The 22,012-nt window shown below is 45.8% G+C and overlaps 1 protein-coding gene across 1 annotated transcript in view; it reads left to right on the top strand.

The window, feature by feature from the left end:
• The first annotated feature begins 493 nt into the window (after window positions 1-493).
• LOC109168178 overlaps window positions 494-22,012 on the top strand; it is a 31,517-nt gene continuing 9,998 nt past the window's right edge. Inside the window, exons 1-2 of the mRNA XM_019317220.1 lie at window positions 494-1,004; window positions 1,275-1,867. Coding sequence (XP_019172765.1) covers window positions 494-1,004; window positions 1,275-1,867 — 1,104 coding nt within the window. The remainder of the gene's footprint in view (window positions 1,005-1,274; window positions 1,868-22,012) is intronic.

Raw genomic sequence — 22,012 nt, 5'->3', positions numbered from 1 at the left:
TAGTCTCCTATTTTTTAAAACAAATATTCAGGAAGCAGGAGTTATAAGGCAGTGCCTTGCAAGGTATGAAAAATTGTCAGGCCAGGTGGTGAATTATAATAAATCTAATATATGTTTTAGCAGAAATACCCAGGAGGCTGACAGGGCACAGGTAGCAAATTGTCTGGGATTGGTGCAAGCACCCAATTTTGGGAAATATTTGGGCCTACCATCTTTTGTAGGGAGAAATAAGAGAGTTGTTTTTTCGTATGTGGATGAAAAAATCAGGCAACGAATTGGTTCGTGGAGTAAAAGGTTACTTTCTCAGGCTGGTAAGGAAGTATTACTGAAAAGTGTAGCGCAATCTATGCCTACCTTTTCGATGAGTGTTTTTTTGTTACCTGAGACAGTTTGTCAGTCAATTGAGCGAACTATGAATAAATATTGGTGGGGAGAAAGGGGAATACATTGGAAGGCATGGGACAGGTTGTGCATACCAAAAAAGTATGGTGGTATGGGTTTTAAAGAGCTGAGGGCTTTTAACCTAGCAATGTTGGGTAAACAGGCATGGCGATTTTTAACAGACCCAGAAACACCCGTAGCTAAAATCTATAAGGCAAGGTATTACCCCACAACCAGTTTTACAGATGCAACTATTGGTAACTGCCCAAGTTACTGTTGGAGAAGTATAATGGCAGCCCATGCAATGGTAGTCTCAGGGGTGCGAAGGAGGATTGGGAATGGACAGACAACTTTAATATGGGGGCACCCGTGGTTACGGGATAATCCTAGCCCATTGATTCAAACAGAAATGCCACAGCAATTGAGAGAGGCACGAGTTGCAGGACTAATTGATTTACAGACTCATACCTGGGATCCGCATATTTTGTCTGATTTATTTAATCCTGAGGATGTAGAGCGAATAAATATGATCCCTGTTAGTCTTGAGTATGAGGACTCATGGTATTGGATGAGTGACCCAAAGGGGATATATACAGTAAAAAATGCCTATAGGCATATTGTGGGTGATTATGAGAATAATCCAGGGAATTTTGATAAGTGGGTTGCAATGTGGAAAATAAAAGTCCCCCCTAAATGGAAAACTTTTTTGTGGAGAGCCATATGTGACATTTTGCCAACAACCCTTAACTTGATATTTAAAAGGGTGGAGGTGGACCCAACTTGCCCTATGTGTGGTTTAGATCATGAAGATGTGTTGCATGCTTTAGTGCTCTGTGAATATTCTAGACTTGTTTGGAATATAACACAATTGCCTATTATTAATATTGTTGCAGACTCGTTTACATCATGGCTAAAAGGGGCTATGGCGGCCCTGACGGAGGAACAGACCCGGTTAATGATAGCAGTATTATATTATATTTGGAGAACCCGGAATTCAGCTATCTGGAAGGGATCAATGATGCGGCCTACCCAATTGGTCAGAGCAGCCACCGTAGCACTGCAGGCGTACGGCGCTGCCCATGTCCGCCGAACCGACCCGGCACTGGCGACGGACCACTTGAACGGTCCAGGGGAGGGTGGTCTACGATGTTATGTGGATGCGGGTTTCCGGCACGATACGGGCGAGGCTACTTACGGCATGATTATTATAGCACCAGATGGCTCGTTTGTGGCAGCAAGGAATGACAAGTTACCAATTTGTTCTTCACCACTTATGGCGGAGGCCCAGGCATACAAGGAGGCTTTGTCCTGGCTACTTGAGCGGGACAACATATCAGTAAGTTTACTCACGGATTGCATGGAATTGGCTGCGATAATCAGGCACCATCACACGCCGATCCACTCGTACGTTGGGGTCACAGTTGACCAGTGCAGAACGTTTATGTCGTTGTTTAATCGTATTACTTTGGATTACATCTCTAGGCAGGTTAATTTACATGCGCATACTTTAGCTACGTTAGCATTTACTCAGGATCAAGCTATGTACTGGGATGCTATCCCACCTGACGCTATTTCGGCTTTGATTCATTAATACAATCGCAAGATTGACCTTAAAAAAAAAGTTATGAGATTGCCTAGTAATGTTATATTACTTCAATTCTGATGCGACAGTAATGTTTCAAGTTAATGATGATATTATTTATGAGTGTATATTTAAGCATTGATATACACTCATATATATATATATATATATATATATATATATATATATATATATATATATATATATATATATATAGAAAGAGAGAGAGAGAGAGAGTGTAGGATTCCAGCGAGAACATGAGAACACATTATGTGCATCCATCAAATATTTTTTAATTGTATATATTAGATTAAGTGTGTGCGAACGCGCATTAAATGTGTGCAAACACACTTAATCGTGTTTGCACACATTTAATGCGCGTTCGCACACACTTAATCTAATCTAGTCCATTAAAAAATATTAGATGGATGTACACGATTTGTTCTCACGTTCTCACCTAAGCAGGTGTTCTCATATGATCTTAAATCGATCTATATATATATACTAGCATTATACATGTGCAATGCGCGGTCTACAAATTATATTTTAATTTAAGGTACTATTGTAATAAACAAATTGATTGAATATATGATAATAAGCTATACACATGATATCACAATAAATTGATTGAATATATGATTATAAATCATATTTTAAAATCACTTAAATATTAAAAATATAACATTTAATAATTAAACAGTAATGGAGGCGTATTCTTGTTCATACAATTGTACTGTCAAACAAATTTGACATATTTCCTGTTCTCCAATTGAATTTTGAGTAGAATGATTTACAATTTTTACTCAAATGGAGGCGTGTTCTTGCATCTATTCTCCCAATTCTGAGCTTGGAGCTCTAGAAACCTCCATCTCACTTCATGCAACTGTCGAACATATTTGTACAAATTTCTTGGTCTCCGATTGTTTTTTAGTAGAATGCTTAGAAATTTATACTCAAATGGAGGCGTGTTCTTAGGGGTTTTCTCCAGTTTCCTGAGATCTGACCAACTCTATTTTTTGAAGGAACATATGGACGTAGCTGTTGTAGAAGGTTCATGCACAATTTTTTTTAACTTCTGTTCTACATATTTGAAATTTGAAATTAGATCTAGATCTAGGGTATCTCATCTACTCTCTAAATCATATGATTCAACCTTAAAATTAATAGAAAATAACTTTTGGATGTTTTGTGTGTATGATTGCAATCATATATGTTCTTACATGTTATTCTAATACAGTGTAAAAGCTTTTTAAATAAAATTTTTTTAAAAAAAAACACATCTTTTTCTGCAATTATATGTGTTGCAAATTTATATTACTATAGTATTTCAATAAGAGTACTAATATATATATATATATATATATATATATATATATATATATATATTGAATGGAACGCATATATATTCATTCCTAACTTAGAGTATTATTCAATATTTTACAATTAAACATGTTATTTAAATATGCATTTCATAAGTATGACATACAATGACAAGAATGTTTCTAAAATTATATATATTGTATACAAAATAATACATATGTGTGTGTTGTGTGGCCACACACACACACACACACACATATATATCGGGGACGGGGCGGGGCGGGGAGAGTACTCCCCATCCCCGCCCCCGTCCCCCGCGAGGAATTCAAAACTGTCCCCATCCCCATCCCCGATACCCTATTTATGTCCTAATCCCTGTCCCCGTAGGGGCGGAGAATCGGATTCCCCGTCGGGTGCGGGTACAATTAACATCCCTACTATTTGACATGAAATTTGAACTAATTCGAAAATATATTATAAATATAATAGTAAATTATATATTAACCATGAAATATTTTTCATACTAATACTATATAAATTTTCAAAGATCTCTTAATTAATTTTTTAATTTACTTTATGTTATTTTTAGATTTAAGATATACAATAAAATATTCGAATTTTTCTATTTTTTGCCCGTCATTAAAGATTCAGATTTCCACTCATCGTCCCACCTTTAATTTTCATGATACATATTTTAAGTATCAAGTTAACTAACTTTTGATTCACACTATACAACTTTTGAAATTAAAAATTCGGTATAAAAAAGTTGCAAACTGGATATTGCTAATCTCAAAGCTTAGTTGAAATTAAAGAATTAATTCCAATTTTTATCCTAGATTTATTGATGACAGTTCATTTTTAGTGTTTTTTTTTTATTAGAACATCATCATTTATCTTAGTATTATTGTAGCATGACCATTTTTAGTCCTCCGTCAACAAAATCATTGAAATGTCGTTAAATACAAAAATATTTCAATCTTTTTTATACAAAGTAGGTTGACCCGCTATATTTTTATGTTTATTTTAAAAAAAATCATAATTGAAGACCGAAATGCCATAGTTTTTAATGATATTTAAATTGTTTTATTGATAAAGGTCCAAAAATGATCAGACCACAATAATACTAGCTAGGACCAAAAGTGGATGTTCTGATAAAAATTGTTAACGAAATATTACTATGAAAATAACATTTCTGAAGAAAAAAAAATTAACAAGCACAAAACGAAAGGTAAAGGGCTAAGTGATTACCTTGAGTCGTGTGATACCCACACTATCTTTAAAATCTTATTTGCTACCTCCCTTTGGTGCTAGGAGATTTGTAGCCTAAGTTTCCCAGGATAAAACAAGCTACGGTTCTAAGTTTGAGCACTCAAACAGTAGAACCCGGCGAACGAGAACAAGGGATGAACACGGTTGGTTTGAGAACGAAGTTTGAGCAGAGTTTTGAGAGGAGAAAAGCTAAGAGTTTTAGTGTGTAAAATCTTTTGCTCAACCACAACTTATATAGGAGTTGATGGATTAAATAACATTTAATCATGGCATTAAAATTGATAATAAAATCAGTCTGTGTAACCTTCAAAACAGACGATCATTAAAATCAGGAAATTAATTCTAAAATTTAAAATTGAAATTCATTCACAATTAATTCCGTAACATATAAGAATTAACATTTCCAGAACGGTACTCCGAGCATTACGCACGAATGGTAGTTCGAGCAGTACCCACGAATGGTTGCATGAATGTTATGAATGGTCAACCATTTGGTTAAACCTTAGTTGACCGAATAGTAGCAGTCCACTACCACTCGGACACATCTGAATAGTTACCATAACCGAGCCATGCCATCCGAATGGTGAGCTTACCATTCGGATTTACAATTCGAACAGTGGCTCTGAGTTGGAAAAAATTATATGAAAACTTGGCATAACTTAGCTCGCAAGTAGGGGTGGGCGTTTCGGGCTTCGGTTCGATTTGAAATGGTTCGGTTTCAATTCGAATTTAATTCGGTTCGGTTTAGGATCCCCAAATTTTAACATTTCCTAATTTTTCGAACATACTATTCACATAATCACATAATCCAAATCTAAAGTCTAAACATTATATAACAAAATAGCAATTCAAAGTTTAAATATACTACTAAGTACTAATTACCAAACATTAGTTGACTTTTTTGCACAACTAATTCTTCAGTTGGCTCACTTGGAATATTTTATAGACAAGATGAATAATCATCTATCTGTATAGTTAATATTTGAAGAACAAGTGTCAAGTACTGTATAGTTAATTATTGGACACGATCCATTATTGGTCACAATCCATCATTGCTAGTGCACTGGAATATTATTTTTCAGTGCACTGGAAATATATTTCAGTACTAGAAAATAATTCCAGTGCACTGAAAATCAAAATTTGAATGATGTTTTTTTTTTTTTTTTTTTTTGAGAAATTAGAATGATGTTAAAACACATTAAATTCATAGAAACATGAAACTAAGAAAATTACTAAATATTGTAAGAATAACTCAAGTTAGTTATAATTGTGAGGTAAGAACAATTGTGGAAAACAACAAAAGTGCAAAGTAGAGAACAAGCAGAAATCAAATAAAAAATATAAGAGAGATACCTGTGAAAATAGGAACTGAACGGCGGAGCAGGTATCAAGGGACTTGGATTTTTTATTTATTATTATTATTATTATTATTATTATTATTATTATTATTATTATTATTACACGTGCGTTGCACGAAACAGATATGTTACAATATTTTAAGAATATTTGGATCGATATACAATTACATAAATTATAACAAAGAATATTATATAGTGCAATTGATGAATGGGTTGAATCGATTATGTTTTCGGATTGATGGATTTAATTAACCCGGGGTGGCCCGAATTATTAAACCCGGATAAGAACATAATATGGAAATATATAAATGGGACGAAATGATGTCGTAAGGTCGCAGGGACCGTAGATCGTGAGGACCGTATATTATATCAAATGCCGTAAATAGGCTATTACAATGGTTCGCTATTACAAAGTATGTAAGTAGGATAGATCGTGTCTTGTTAGGACAAGCAGGGGGCTTTTATACAAGCCAAACCCCCCAACCGCCTCCCCCTAAAACGGGGGGTAGTTGGATTTGGAGTTGACCGCGCCCGGTCTCGCGACCAGGCCGCGCTGTGGGGGCCGGGCTGAGCCCATCTGGAGCTCGGACCGGACCCATCTGGAGGTCGGTCCGACCCCATGGAGAGGCCGGTCCGACCTCCAGCCGTGGCTCGTGCAGGGGCCACGTGCCGAGGCCTCGGCCGGGGCAGGTACACGGCGCCGCCCTGGGACCCGTTCTTGCTCCGCGCCCTCGGGTCGGTTCGGGTCAATTCCCAATATATCCATCATCAGTTCCCCACTCTCTGAGCTGCGAGTAATCGTCAGCGAAGGAGAGTAGACACTCCGGCCGACCCGCCAAAAATGCCGACCCCGAGGTGCCCGCGTCCCAGTCTTGTAGGTGTGCTGTCAGAATGTGCTTCTTGTGATAATGATGAAAACTCCGCCACGAACATGGCTTCTTCATCTGCTAGGACTCATATGCAGTAGAGCCCCAATAAATCTCATCCATCTTCCTTAGATATCATCAAAGTCAACCCATCACATCTAGGCCGAACACACCTCCAACACACCCGCGAACACACATCCAACACACCCCGAACACACCTCTAACACAACCGCGAACACACCTCCAACACACCCCGAACACACCTCGAACACACCTCCAACGCACCCCCGAACACACCTCCAACACACCCCGAACACACCTCCAACACACCCCCGAACACACCTCCAACACACCCCGAACACACCTCCAACACACCCCAAATTTTCCGGCGACCGCCACTGAATTCCGGCGAATCCCCCCAGTTTCCGGCGGGGCCCCGAGCTCCTGCGAGTCCACGACGACAACTCACTCTGGCGAACTGTCCTGCCACCTCCTGCCGACCCCATTGTCGCGCCGTAGGCCCGAGCACGGTACGCCCGTCCTTCTCCTTGGTTTATTTTATATTTCCACCTTGTTCCACTGTTATGGTGCCGGCGCAATGACGCCGGCGCGACGGCGAGAGACAGGGAGCGGCCGACCCCCAGCATCGAGGTTGTGCCGACCCCCGCCTCAACCGACCTCCCGCGCCGAGGTTGTGCCGACCCCGGCCTCGGCCGACCTCCCGTGCCGACCTGCCACGCCGAGGCCCTCCCGCTTGTTTCCACTTTTTTTTTTTCGAGCCTAAGCACTCGGGCTCCCCCATTGGGGTGGTACGTGAGGTCTGGCCTCGTGCCCCCTCGGGGTGCGATAGCCGCTCCGTCCTAGGTCATTCGAGCCTAGGCACTCGGGCTCTTCCGTCGGGGTTGGTATGCGAGGTCCGGCCTCGTGTCCCCTTAGGGTGTGATAGCCGCTCTGTCCCGGCTCATTCGTGCCTAGGTGTAACACCCCGTGTTACGACCCCTAAAATCAATTAAATCATTTAATCAATTACCCAAAAGAAAGAATTAAATCACAATAATTAATTAGGAAAGGCCCACCATAGTCCACGGGCCCTTATCCCTAAACCCAATCCTTAGTCCCAAAAGAAATAGAATTAGCAAGCCTATAATATTAGTTCCCAACTAGGACTCCTAAATATATAAATAGGGGACTTAAGAGGCACCTAGAACGCCCCACCACAATAAACGTTCCACCACCCCAAAGAGCTCCAAGAATTCCCTTAGAAGAAATCAAGAAAGCAAGAAAGCTTAAAGAAAGACCCTTCATAGCCAAGGAATTAGTTAAGGCTAAGAGGTAACCCATGTCTCAACAAAACCTATTTTCATAGCTATGATTTCCCCCGTAGGATTTCCCCATATTATTGTGTATTGATGATTTGTATTATTATTATTGATGATTAATGGGATAATTCCATGGGTGATCTTGATGACGAAAGGTTCTTGGTAATTATGGTGTCCTTGATGACGATTATATGATGTTCTTAATGATTGTAGGATGTTCTTGATGTTTATGTGATATTCTTACCGAATCTTGATATTAAAAGATGAATTGTGTCCTTGTTAATTTAAAAACGGTTAGAACCCTAGGTTGTATCGTATGGTATTATTCTTGGTATATTGGGTGGGATTTCGCATGATTGGGTGTTTATTATGTTTAGGAAAGCATGATAGGTTATGTGCCGTTTGTTTCTTGATTCCGATCCGTTAATTGTCTACGTGTGTTATCAATTGCGTTTGAAAATGTCTAAGCATGGTTCCGGGTTCCATAAAGGTTCCCGGGGCATTTTTGGTGAAAAGAGTCAGTGGGGGGTAGGTGGGGGTAGGGGACCCGCCACCTACCCGCGGCCAAAAGAGGAGCTCCGGCAGCGGGCAGCCGGCGAGCGGGCAGCTGCCCGCCGGGCACCCGCTGCCCGGAACAGTACATACCGGCGGGCAGCCGGCGGGTAAACCCCCACCCACCGGCTACCCGCTGGAAATTCCCACCCTTCGGGACCCCGGCTTCCCCGTTTGATGTTCCCTCGACCCTCGTGGTGTCCCAACGGACTCCGTCTATCGTGTCTATGTCTAGTTTGATTTTCGGGTACCGTTCGTAGGTCGTATGAGTCTTATATATTGCATGCTAGTTGAATTGGTATCCCGTTGACCTAGGTGAAAGAAGTATGAACCCTTAGGACTATTCTTAGAATGTGAAGGATCACGCATAGGTTTTGTTATACGTTTTCTCCCCCTTCCCAATGTGTTAATGTGGGTTGCATGTGCTTGCTATGTGTTATGTGTGCATGTTACCCCGATTTGGTTGAGATCAATCGGGCTATACGGGCAGTCAGGTGGGCTGAGAACCATACCGGCTGTTAACCAGGCTGGTAGAGATCGGTCAGGTATATAAATATTATATAGGACTAAGATCCACTATACGGGCAGTTGAATGGTTTGAGAACCATCCCAACTGTTAACCAGGCTGGTAGAGACCGGTCAGGTATATAAATATGATATAGGACAAAGGTCCACTATACGGGCAGTTGAATGGGTTGAGAACCATCCCAACTGTTAACCAGGCTGGTAAAGACCGGTCAGGTATATAAATATTATATAGAGCTGCGGCTCATCGGTCGGTTGCGATCGACCCCTCCGTGCTGTGAGACGGGGCAGGGTGCTGCGGGGCCGTGTCAGAGCTATATGCGCTGACCCTCATGTATGGGCATGCGATTGGTCCTGTGGCGCCAACAAAGTGTGCTATATGATGAGATAAGAAGGGTTGATGTTGTGACTGTTATAGGGCTCTTGCTAGTAATGCTTAGTTATGATTATTAATTGTGCTTATCTTATCTGTCTTGCTGTTGTGAACCGTATATGCTGGGTATAACTGCTGTCTGTGCTTAGCTCTATCTGTTGAGTCTATCCCTGTTTTAAAAGCTAGAGTTCGTAGGATATATCTTCATGTTCAAAAATGGTTTTCGTATATCTATATATATATATATATATATATATATATATATATATATATATATATATATATATATATATATATATATATATATATATATGTATTGTATTTCAACACGTTGGAGTGGGTTACCAGCATCTCTCGCTGAACAGATATATTTGGCTTTCAGGCATAGACGAGTAGATCACTGGAGCGCGTTAGAAGCTTGAGGCGTAGCTTAGATAGTTTTTCTTGTCGGCCTGCATGCCATGATTTAGTATTGATACTGATTGAGGTTTTAGAATTTAGCCTGTGCACCTGAGTTCTCTAGCTCGGGTGTGGCATAGCACCCCGTACTCTTTGTATCATAATTTGAGATTTAATGAGATTTCACCTTTATTTTATAAGTTTTAAATATCTTGAAAATCTGGGGTGTTACACTAGGCACTCAGGCTCTTCCGTGGGGGTTGGTACGCGAGGTCCGGACTCATGCCCCTTAGGGTGTGATAGCCGCTCCGTCCTGGCTCATTCGAGCCTAGGCACTCGGGCTCCTCTGTCGGGGTTGGTACGCGAGGTCCGGCCTCGTGCCCCCTTAGGGTGTGATAGCCGCTCCATCCTGGCTCGTTCGAGCATAGGCACTCGGGCTCCTCCGTCGGGGTTGGTACGCGAGGTTCGGCCCCGTGTCCCCTTAGGGTGTGATAGCTGCTCCGTCCCGACTCGTTCGAGCCTAGGCACTCGGGCTCCTCCGTCGGGGTTGGTATGCGAGGTCCGGCCTCGTGCCCCCTCGGGGTGTGATAGCCGATCCGTCCTAAGTCATTCGAGCCTAGGCACTTCGGGCTCCTCCGTCGGGGTTGGTATGCGAGGTCGGGCCTCGTGCCCCCTTAGGGTACTAGCCCCTTGTGTAACACCCACCAAACACAACCTATATAAAAGGCCTTAACACCTGCAGATCATACAAAAAACTAGCATAGCGGAAGAAGATAAAACGAAAGCTGGATAAAAGAAATCCGAACGGGGTGTTATGCCACGTCTACCAAACACGGTAAACACTACGGCGATCAATCTGCAAGTGTATACATCTATCCCAAAGACATCAGTCTAAAACTACATTGGCGCACAGGCCACAAAATAGGGATAAAGGTACTAAGCTACCAGGCACTAGACGTCGCGCTCGTCTAAACATCACTTGAAAGATACAAAGATAAACATTGGGACGACGCCCGGTCAGCGATAATGTTGGTAATCCACCAATACATGTGAAATATCATACATAAATATATATAAGTTGTAAAGCCATTTTCAAAACGGAACACATCCCAAACCACAAAGGTTAACCACAACGCAAAGGATAAAGACAAGACCGATGGCAACACATGCCCTTGTGACTACACACGTCACAAGAAAGAGAACTCACAACAACGGCTACACAAGCCCTAGCGACATCACCCATCACGAGTTGATATGCCTTCCTTATGCCATGTTCCAATCTTATGGCTACCCCCAACCTTATATCTTCTTCCAACCATTACCTCCAAGACCCCTGTACAGCCAAGTCCAACCTTATTCCCCCGGGACCGTCGTCCCGCACCAACGACCACCAACGAGACCACCAATTCATAGTACACAAGGTACCGTACACGATAACACATGCCCGGATAACACATGTTATCCGCCAAAAATGTGAACCTTACACAAAGGCCACAGCTCCATAATGGCCACCACGAGGATCGCTGCAATACCTTGGTGACTAGTGTCACATACCACTAATCATGCAATCCAGGTAAAGCCACACACGCACCACAACTCAACAAGAGTCAAACAACGGATCACAACGAAGGTATGAAACATACTTAATCAAGGAACGGGTCACAGCCCAACAACATCAACGATGAATAACACAAGTTATCATCAACCAAACGGAAGATACAAACAACACACACGCTAGCATTAAGACAATAAAATAGCATTCTTAACAACGGAGAAACTCAAGATAGTTCCGAGGAACACATAAGACACCTCTTGGTCCAATGAAACACAATGTTGAACACTTAGCACGATTCAAGACACCAAAGTCCTACATGGATACCTACCATATAGTTCTAGACGTACGAAACATCAAGAAGACGCTCAAATAGTTCCACAAAGAACATCGGGAAGTCAAAAGACCAAATACCGAGTCAAACGAATCACGGGGAACAAATCCCATCTCAATGCCAACCATGTACCCGCGGGTGGACCCACGGGTAGTGCCCCACCCGTGGTTCCGCCCGCGGGAACACCTTCCCACAAGGCCATGTACCCGCGGGTAGGCCGGCGGGTGGTGCCCCGCCTGCCGTTCCGCCCACGGGTACACACTTGTACCACAACAAATCCCTTCGGGGATTTTCTTCTCCAAACATAAATTCAAGTCCAAAACATGCCAAGTCTCACCCAATACAACAAAATGACTTGAACCATGGAAAATGCCAAGCAATGGCACAAAGGAACCCTAAACACAAGCTCTAGATGTGCAATATCACAAGACAAATGCATAAACCCTCACATTTCATAGCAAAGCACAAGTAGAATCCAAGAAATCACATATAGGTAAGCAAAATAGGTTTTGTAGAGCATGGGTTACCTCTTGTAGACCAAAAGACTTCACTTTACACCACAACAAGCTCCCCACAAGGCTTACTTTCCAAACCCACTTCAAGATCAAACCAAAAGATCAAAAAGATCCTACCTTTAAGAAAAAGACAACTAAGATGGAACTAAAAACGCAAGATGAACTTAGATCTTACCCTCCTAGATGCCCAAATAGGTGAAAGGTTGAATCTTGGTAGCAAATCTTGGAATCTTGACAAGGGTCTCAACTTAGCTTGGAGAATGAGCTACACTTCTTTTCTAGAGAGAAGGTAGAACTAATTTCTAGGAAATGTAAGGAATGAAATGAAGAAGTCTTCTAGGTTAGGTTACAATACTAACTCTTGGTGAAAAGTCAAGAATACCCTTACTAACCCTTAGAAAATGTAAGGAACAAGGGAGCTCCCCTCAAAGCTCAAGGTACAACACAACTTAAAGGTTGACTAGTCAAATACTAGTCCTTGAGTATTAAAAATCAGGATTTTAGGAATCAATTCCTCAAATAAAATAGGATTAATTACTCAATTAATCCATGGATTGAATGTGGATTTTTGGGGTGTCACATCCTCTCCCCCTTCAAAGAAGCTTCGTCTCCGAAGCTTGGGTACGACGAATTAAAAGCAAACGGTGAAAAGAAACAGCATTGTGACAAGAGGTTCAAGAACAAACTCTTTTGGTCAAAGGCTCCAAAAGAACTCACAAGAATTCCAAAGCAAAGAAGAAGGCATTTCAAATCCAAGGATTGGCAAGGGTTTAACAAACGGATAGATTGAGCATCAAGAACTCTAGCCTCAACACAACCACCGACTTCTAGACAACAACCAAGAACTAAACTTCTAACTCCAAACACCAACTATCACACTAGCTAAACAACAAGGCAACAAGCAAAAACAAGCAAGCACACAAAGCAAACAACAACCTATCACCACGCTAACAACGGCTAAGAAGGAAACAACAAGGACAAAGGCGAACGAGATTACCACAACACAAGCTAGAACTCCTCACTCTCCGACTCTTCGGCCTCCTCAGACTCCTCTTCGTCTTCGTCTCTGCGGCTCGGACTGGCTTCAATCTGGTCCAACCTCTTATGCACTGCGATGAACTACGCCCTCATAAACGCGAAGCCTTCGGCGATCATGCTGTTCTGCTGACGAAGCAAGGTGACAACGCGCTCCTCATGCGCCATGACGTCATGCTCCCTCTTCGTGCGAGCTTCTTTTCTCCTCTGGTTTTCCTCACTGTCCGAATCACTTACTTCAGCCTCGGCGGCCTCCGGTGCTCCCACTTCTTCTTCTTGGTCTGCTTCCTCCTCAACTTCTTCGTCACCGCCCAAACTCTTGACTGCGAGGCTCAACTTCCCGGCAGGGATTCCAAGCTCAACAGCTAACTTCGCCCGTTCATCAGGTGCTTTCCTTCCAACCTCCTCAAGCGTGATGTACTCACCATCATCCAACTGAAACAGATTACAACTCCGGAGATTGGTGGCATCCAACACCATCTTTCCCACGGCCTTCGGGAGGCAACCGTCCACACTAACACCCTTCTTAACCAAGATCCAACTCAGCACCATCCCGTATGGTAAGCTCTTCCGATTGTGATCCTGGCAAAACACCATGTGTTGCAACATCAAAGCAGGCAAGTTGAACTTAACCATGTTCTTGAGGCAAAAGGCAAAGGTGCACTCTAACTTACCCAACAAACTGCTTTTGTTGTTATTAAGCAACAAACAATCTGACACCAACATCACCAAGATCCTTTGCTCCGCAGACAACCACTTCTTCTCCGGCCTAGAGGCTTGAGTGAAACCACTCGTACGGCCCAACAGATAGCTCAAGTAGTCACGGTACCCCATGATATTCGTACTAATCCAAGAATGACCACTGTACTGAGCCAATCCGGTAGCAGACAAACTCAACAACTGAGCCAACCTCTTTTCAGATAACACAACTCTCACACCTCTCACCTTAGAGGTGATCTCAAACTTATCACCCTCCTTTGTCACAACCATGTGACGATAGAATTCCTTAACCAAACTCGGGTAAGTCTCGGCCCTTATGGCGAGAAACCCAACCAACAAACCTTGATACCTAAGCATATCCAACAAGGAACTAGGAAAAGATTCCGGATCAAAAGCTTTACCTTCAAGAACAAGGTAATGAGCATCCACTCATTCCGCTTTTCTTGCTAAACTTGACCTTCTAGGCATGATTGAAGATGACCCAAAGCTCAACAAAAAGGACCCGAGGCTTCTCCTCTTTCTCCTATCTCTCTCGCTGCTCTCTCTCTCTCTCTCTCTCTCTCTCACTCGGCTTCTCTCTCTCTCGGCAGCGCAGCTCCGGCGGGTGGCGAACGACAGTGGCGGTCGGCGGCGAACGGTGGTGAGGCGACAGGTGGTGCGACGGCGGGTTGGTGGTGAGGCGAAGGGGGGTGGGGTCCTCGGTGGTTCACGGGTAGGGAAGAAGAAGAGGGAAGAAGATTTGGGAAATTTAGGGATTTTTGGAGGAAAGATTTGGGGAAAAGATGATTTAATTTGGGGATTTGGGTAAGGTGGAAATTTGTGGTTTAGATAGGATTAAAATTAGTTAGATTCTAAGAAAGACAATTGGCTCAAGTGGTTTAGAGGTTGGATTGACAAAGATTAGGCTTGGGTTCGAAACTCAAAGGTTATAATTAAACATTAGAATACTTGGAAAATTTAGGAAGTTCACAAGGAATTGTTGTAAGAACAACCAAGTGTAGGGATTGAAGAATTGGTCTAAGCACAAGACATTCCAAATATAGATGACTACTTCACAACAAGATGTAGATGCCAACTAAAGAAGTCATTTTAGCAAGAAGAGTTTACACTAAGCATCCAACGAATTACTAACTCTCGTGCAAACAAGGATAGACTCGAAGACAAAGGTTAGCTGCCAACTCTTCTTCCACCAAACCCTCCGACTCAGCCTGTAAACGCGCCATCACAAAGACTCTTCCAGGTGGCCTAGCTCCGACTGCTCCGCGACTCGAACTCCCTCCCGATGCTCCTCCAGCTCCCGGGGGTGACGGCAACGCTCTCTGACCGGCTAACAGGGGGCACTCCGCGACCTTGTAAACACGATCTCCACATCGGAAACACCGAAGCACTTGGCCACGACAATCTTGGCCTGCGTGCACCCTCCCACATCTTCGGCAAACAACCGACTTAGCTTGATTCCCTGGCTCCATCCGGTTAGGTCCTTGAGAAGAGGATGACACTGCCTTGACTGGAAAACTCGGTCGGGGCTTCTTGAATGTGGAAGAACCTCCGCTCTCAACCCTCTTCCTAGCTAGCTCATACGATCCTTTCTGAAGCTGCTGAACACGATACAGATCCGCGGCACTTAGATACGCATCCTTAAGGAAACTTGGCCTACTCACCGTCAACGCTTTTCGTGCCTCATAATTCAGACCGGCAACGAAACGCTCAACCTTAGCAAGCTCCGTAGGCACAAGCATCCTCGCAAAGCGCGCCAACTCCAGGAACTTCTTGTGGTATTCGACCACAGACAGGGATCCTTGCTGCAGGTGAAGGAACTCATCAAACATGGCGGCTCGCACATGTGCCGGGTAGAACCTCTCGCGCATTCTGTCCTTGAGCGCGGTCCAATCAAACTCAGGTTCTTCAAGGAGGGTCGGACCTTCGTGGACCCACCACAGATCAGCTTCTTGGCAGAAGTAGAACGTTGCCTGTTCTACTCTTCTCCCCTCAGGGCAACCCACCACGGTGAAGATCTTATCAAACACCCGTAGCCACTCTTCTAGGACTACAGGGTCTTCCTCGCCAGCGAAGGTTGGCGGCCGATGACCCGACACTAAACGTCCTACGTCCGGTGCCCAGCAGGGGGAGGAGGCGGCACAGCGTGATTGTTGTTCAGCAAGGCTTCACTGAGCGTCTGCATCGTTTGCGTCAGCTGATGGAGATTCTGAGCGAGCTGCTCGTTCGTTGGGGTCTCTAGGGTGCGGGCTCGGGGATGAGGAGGCATCGCAACTTCTACAACAACAACGAGGTTACCAAAAGAGAGCAAACAAGCAAGAACAGAAAGCAACACACAGCTCACCGCGCAACCTAGAGTCCTAAGCCTAACACTTAGCTTCTTAAGGTCGCATAGAGGTCTCAAAACACACTTAACCACTTAGAAATTCTAGACTTAACTCTTCCTAGGCTCAAAACCTAGGCTCTGACACCAATTGTAACACCCCCCCCCCCAAACACAACCTATATAAAAGGCCTTAACACCTACAGATCATACACAAAACTAGCACAGCGGAAGAAGATAAAACAAAAGCTGGATAAAAGAAATCCGAACGGGTTGTTATGCCACGTCTACCAAACACAGTAAACGCTATGGCGATCAATCTGCAAGTGTATACATCTATCCCAAAGACATCAGTCTAAAACTACATTGGCGCACAGGCCACAAAACAGGGATAAAGGTACTAAGCTACCAGGCACTAGACGTCGCGCTCGTCTAAACATCACCTGAAAGATACAAAGATAAACATTGGGACGACGCCCGGTCAGCGATAATGCTGGTAACCCACCAATACATGTGAAATATCATACATAAATAGATATAAGTTGTAAAGCCATTTTCGAAACGGAATACATTAGTATATAACTCAAAAACCAAGATCAACAGTCAACACAAGACTCATCACTCTCAAAGATAACACGGGAACACATCCCAAACCACAAAGGTTAACCACGACGCAAAGGATAAAGACAAGACCGATGGCAACACATGCCCTTGTGACTACACACGTCACAAGAAAGAGAACTCACAACAACGGCTACACAAGCCCTCGCGACACACGAGTTGATATGCCTTCCTTATGCCCTGTTCCAACCTTATGGCTACCCCCAACCTTATATCATCTTCCAACCATTACCTCCAGGACCCCTGTACAGCCAAGTCCAACCTTATTCCTCCGGGACCGTCGTCCCCCACCAACGACCACCAACGAGACCACCAATTCATAGTACACAAGGTACCGTACACGGCAACACATGCCCGGATAACACATGTTATCCCCCAAAAACGTGAACCTTACACAAAGGACACAGCTCCATAATCACGCCACGGCCACCACGAGGACCGCTGCAATACCTTGGTGACTAGTGTCCCATACCACTAATCGTGCAATCCAGGTAAAGCCACACACTCACCACAACTCAACAAGAGTCAAACAGCGAATCACAACGAAGGTATGAAACATACTCAATCAAGAAACGGGTCACAGCCCAACAACATCAACGATGAATAACACAAGTTATCATCAACCAAACGGAAGGTACAAACAACACACACGCTAGCATTACGACAATAAACAAGCATGCTTGACAACGGAGAAACTCAAGATAGTTCCGAGGAACACACAAGACACCTCTTAGTCCAACGAAACACAATGTTGAACACTTAGCACGATTCGAGACACCAAAGTCCTACATGGATACCTACCATATACTTCTAGACATACGAAACATCAAGAAGACGCTCAAATAGTTCCACAAAGAACATCGGGAAGTCAAAAGACCAAATACCGAGTCAAACGAATCACGGGGAACAAATCCCATCTCAACGCCAACCATGTATGGGTGGACCCACGGGTAGTGCCCCACCCGTGGTTCCGCCCGCGGGAACACCTTCCCACAAGGCCATGTACCCGCGAGTAGGCCGGCGGGTGGTGCCCCGCCTGCCGTTCCGCCCGCGGGTACACACTTGTACCACAACAAATCCCTTCGGGGATTTTCTTCTCCAAACACAAATTCAAGTCCAAAACATGCCAAATCTCACCCAATACAACAAAATGACTTGAACCATGGAAAATGCCCAGCAATGGCACAAAGGAACCCTAAACACAAGCTCTAGATATGCAATATCACAAGACAAATGCATAAACCCTCACATTTCATAGCAAAGCACAAGTAGAATCCAAGAAATCACATATAGGTAAGCAAAATAGGTTTTGTAGAGCATGGGTTACCTCTTGTAGACCAAAAGACTTCACTTTACACCACAACAAGCTCTCCACAAGGCTTACTTTCCAAACCCACTTCAAGATCAAACCAAAAGATCATAAAGATCCTACCTTTAAGAAAAAGACAACTAAGATGGAACTAAAAACACAAGATGAACTTAGATCTTACCCTCCTAGATGCCCAAATAGGTGAAAGGTTGAATCTTGGAATCTTGACATGGGTCTCAACTTAGCTTGGAGAATAAGCTACACTTCTTTTCTAGAGAGAAGGTAGAACTAATTTCTAGGAAATGTAAGGAATGAAATGAAGAAGTCTTCTAGGTTAGGTTACAATACTAACTCTTGGTGAAAAGTCAAGAATACCCTTACTAACCCTTAGAAAATGTAAGGAACAAGGGAACTCCCCTCAAAGCTCAAGGTACAACACAACTTAAAGGTTGACTAGTCAAATACTAGTCCTTGAGTATTAAAAATCAGGATTTTAGGAATCAATTCCTCAAATAAAATAGGATTAATTACTCAATTAATCCATGGATTGAATGTGGATTTTTGGGGTGTCACACCTTGACCCAGGTCGTTTGACGCCGGGCCGTTAAGCTCTTCCTTCAGGGTTGGTACGCGAGGTCGGCCCTCGTGCCCCCTTTGGGTATATCCCTTTGACCCAGGTCGTTCGACGTCGGGTCGTTAAGCTCTTCCGTCAGCGTTGGTACGCGAGGTCGGACCTCGTGCCCCCTTAGGGTACTAGTTGGAGGGATTATGCGGTACCTGAAACCATAGGATAATGAGAAGGGGGTCTCGCCCGTGGCTCATCTGAGGGTGGTGCGGTACACCCACAGAATGGAGTCCAACTCCACCTTGAAAAAGGGATCATCGAGCCTTGACGATAGATTTTGCCTCGCTGGGGTATAGGCATTGAAGTAGGGTGTCGTTATAGGACCTGCTGTAGAGTGTATCACCGAGGAGCGGGTTGGTTCTCCTCACCTGCTTGGCATCGGCCTTTTCAAGGGCAAGAAACCCATAATAGGTTCTTCCGTTAAGTAGTGAGTGGGGGCGTCCCCCCTATACTACCGTTAGGGAATGCCAAAGTCGGGGCCGGCGCGCACGACCGTGACTATGGGTTGATAAAAACATATGTCCATATTTGAGCTCCTAGGGTTCGGGGAAGCCTGGTGCTCGACCTATCATGCCCCTTTGGGAGGGGTGGGGTAAATGTAGACACCCCTCGAGAGACGTCGGACACCTCCTTGGAGCCCCTCAACGGGGCAGGTCGACGAGGTGGTAGCTTGTTGGAGCGTGACCATCCCCTCTAGGAGCTCGTTCATTCGCTTACGGAGCTGCTCGACCTCGTCAAGTTGGGTTCTTGGAGCTCGACTATTCGTTTCTCCCGACCTCTCATCACAACAGGCCTAATCGCGTCGCGGCGGAGCTCGGGGCCCGTGGCTCCGCGACCTACGTGAAAACAATTCCTTCCACCGGCGGGGCTCGAAAGCCATGGCTAGGAGACCTTTGGGGACATGATTCCTCCGCTGGTGGTGCGTTGGGGTTTGGCCTTGGGCCCAACCTATCTCGGGCCAACACGCGCTTGCCAAGCCTCTCCAAGGCGGGCCTAGCGTGGGTCGACCTCCTTCTATCGCCCTCTCGATGGCGATCTTGGCGGATGTCACCCCCTCCCCACGTGTCCGATGACCGGGGCGAGTTGACATCATCTCCGATTTGAGTGTTGAGTGCCTGGGGTGGCCGGGTGCTTGGACCGGTGCGCCCCCTTGAGGGAGGTGGATGCGGGGTCGGCGTCCATTGTGTGGCCGCCGGGATGTCTTGCACACCTCCTTGGGGACCCTCTGCGAGGTGAGCCAAAGTCGCAGAGGATTGTTAAAGGGCAACCGCCCCCTCCTATAGTGGGGCGACATTCGGAGGTGGGGTGGACCGTCTTGCATACCTCCTTGGGGACCCTCTGCGAGGTTAGCCAAAGTCGCAGAAGACTGTTAAAGGGCAACCGCCCCCTCCTGTAGCGGGGCAAGAGTCGGAGGAGGGGTGGACCGGCACACCAACGCTGCCATGGTTAACGAGGTGATCTCTCAAGTCCCCTCCCGACTTGTTGGAGACGGTCGGTTGGATGTTAGGAGCCCCGCTGGGGCCGTTTCTAGTCGGGGAGTGTTGGGTGCGAGCGAGGTTCAGAGTGGGGGCAGTGCATCACTGCTGCGCCCTTTGTATGACGTCTGGGTCGGCTTGCGCACCTGCCCGAAAACCTTCCAAGGCTCGGGCTAGCGTCATGGAAGCCTGTTGAAAGACCACCACCCCCTCCTAAAAGAGAGCAATGTTCGGAACGGGGGCGGCGGGGGCGGTGCACCACTGCTGCGCCCCGTGGAGGGAGGTGGAGGCAGGGCCGACACCTTTTGGATGACGTCCGGGTCGGCTTGCACACCTGCCTGAAGGCCCGCCGCGACTCGTGCGAGCGTCCACCCGGACATCATCCAAAGGGTGTCGGCCCCGCCTCCACCTCCCTCCAGGGGGCGCAGTAGTGGTGCACCGACCCCGCTGCCCTCGCTCTGAATCTCGCTCTTTTTCGAGAGGGGGTGGCGGTCTTTGAACAAGCCTCGACGATGCTCGCACGAGTCGCGGCGAGCCTTCGGGCAGGTGCGCAAGCCGACCCGGACGTCATCCAAGGGGTGTCGGCCCTGCCTCCATCTCCCTCCAGGGGGCGCAGCAGTGGTGCTCCGCCCCCGCTGCCCCTGCTCCGAATCTCGCTCTTTTCCGGGAGGGGGTGGCGGTCTTCGAACAAGCCACAGCGACGCTCGCACGAGTCGCGGCGGGCCTTCGAGCAGGTGTGAAAGCCGACCCGGACGTCATCCAAAAGGTGTCGGCCCTGCCTCCACCTCCCACCAGGGGGCGCAACAATGGTGCACCGCCCCCGCAGCTCCCATTCCGAACCTTGCTCTCTTTTAAGAGGGGGTGGTGGTCTTTCAACAGGCTTCCACGACGCTAGCCTGACTCTTGGAAGGCCTTCGGGCAGGTGCGCAAGCCGACCCGGACGTCATACAAAGGGCGCAGCAGTGATGCACTACCCCCGCTCTGAACCTCGCTCGCACCCAACACGCCCCGACTTGGAACGGCTCCAGCGGGGCTCCTAACCTCCAACCGACAGTCTCCAACAAGTCGGGAGGGGACTTGAGAGATCACCTCGTTAACCATGGCAGCTATGGTGTGCCGGTCCGCCCCTCCTCCGACTCTCGCCCCACTACAGGAGGGGGCGGTTGCCCTTTAACAATCCTCTGCGACTTTGGCTAACCTCGCAGAAGGTCCCCAAGGAGGTACACAAAACGGTCCACCCCTCCTCCAAATGTCGCCCCACTATAGGAGGGGGCGGTTGCCCTTTAACAATCCTCTGCGACTTTGGCTCAGCTCGCAGAGGGTCCCCAAGGAGGTGTGCAAGACGTCCCGGAAGCCACACAATGGACGTCGACCCCGCCTCCACCTCCCTCAAGGGGGCGCACCGGTCCAAGCACCCGGCCACCCCAGGCACTCAACACTCAAACCGAAGATGATGTCAACTCACCCCGGTCATCGGACATGCGAGGAGGGGGTGACATCCGCCAAGATCGCCATCGAGAGGGCGATAGAGAGAGGTCGACCCACGCTAGGCCCACATTGGA

The sequence above is a fragment of the Ipomoea nil genome, unplaced genomic scaffold, assembly GCF_001879475.1.
Source record: "Ipomoea nil cultivar Tokyo-kokei standard unplaced genomic scaffold, Asagao_1.1 scaffold3192, whole genome shotgun sequence".
Lineage (NCBI taxonomy): Eukaryota > Viridiplantae > Streptophyta > Magnoliopsida > Solanales > Convolvulaceae > Ipomoea > Ipomoea nil.
The sequence above is the reverse complement of the archived record's forward strand: the minus strand, read 5'-3'. Positions and strand labels throughout refer to the sequence as shown.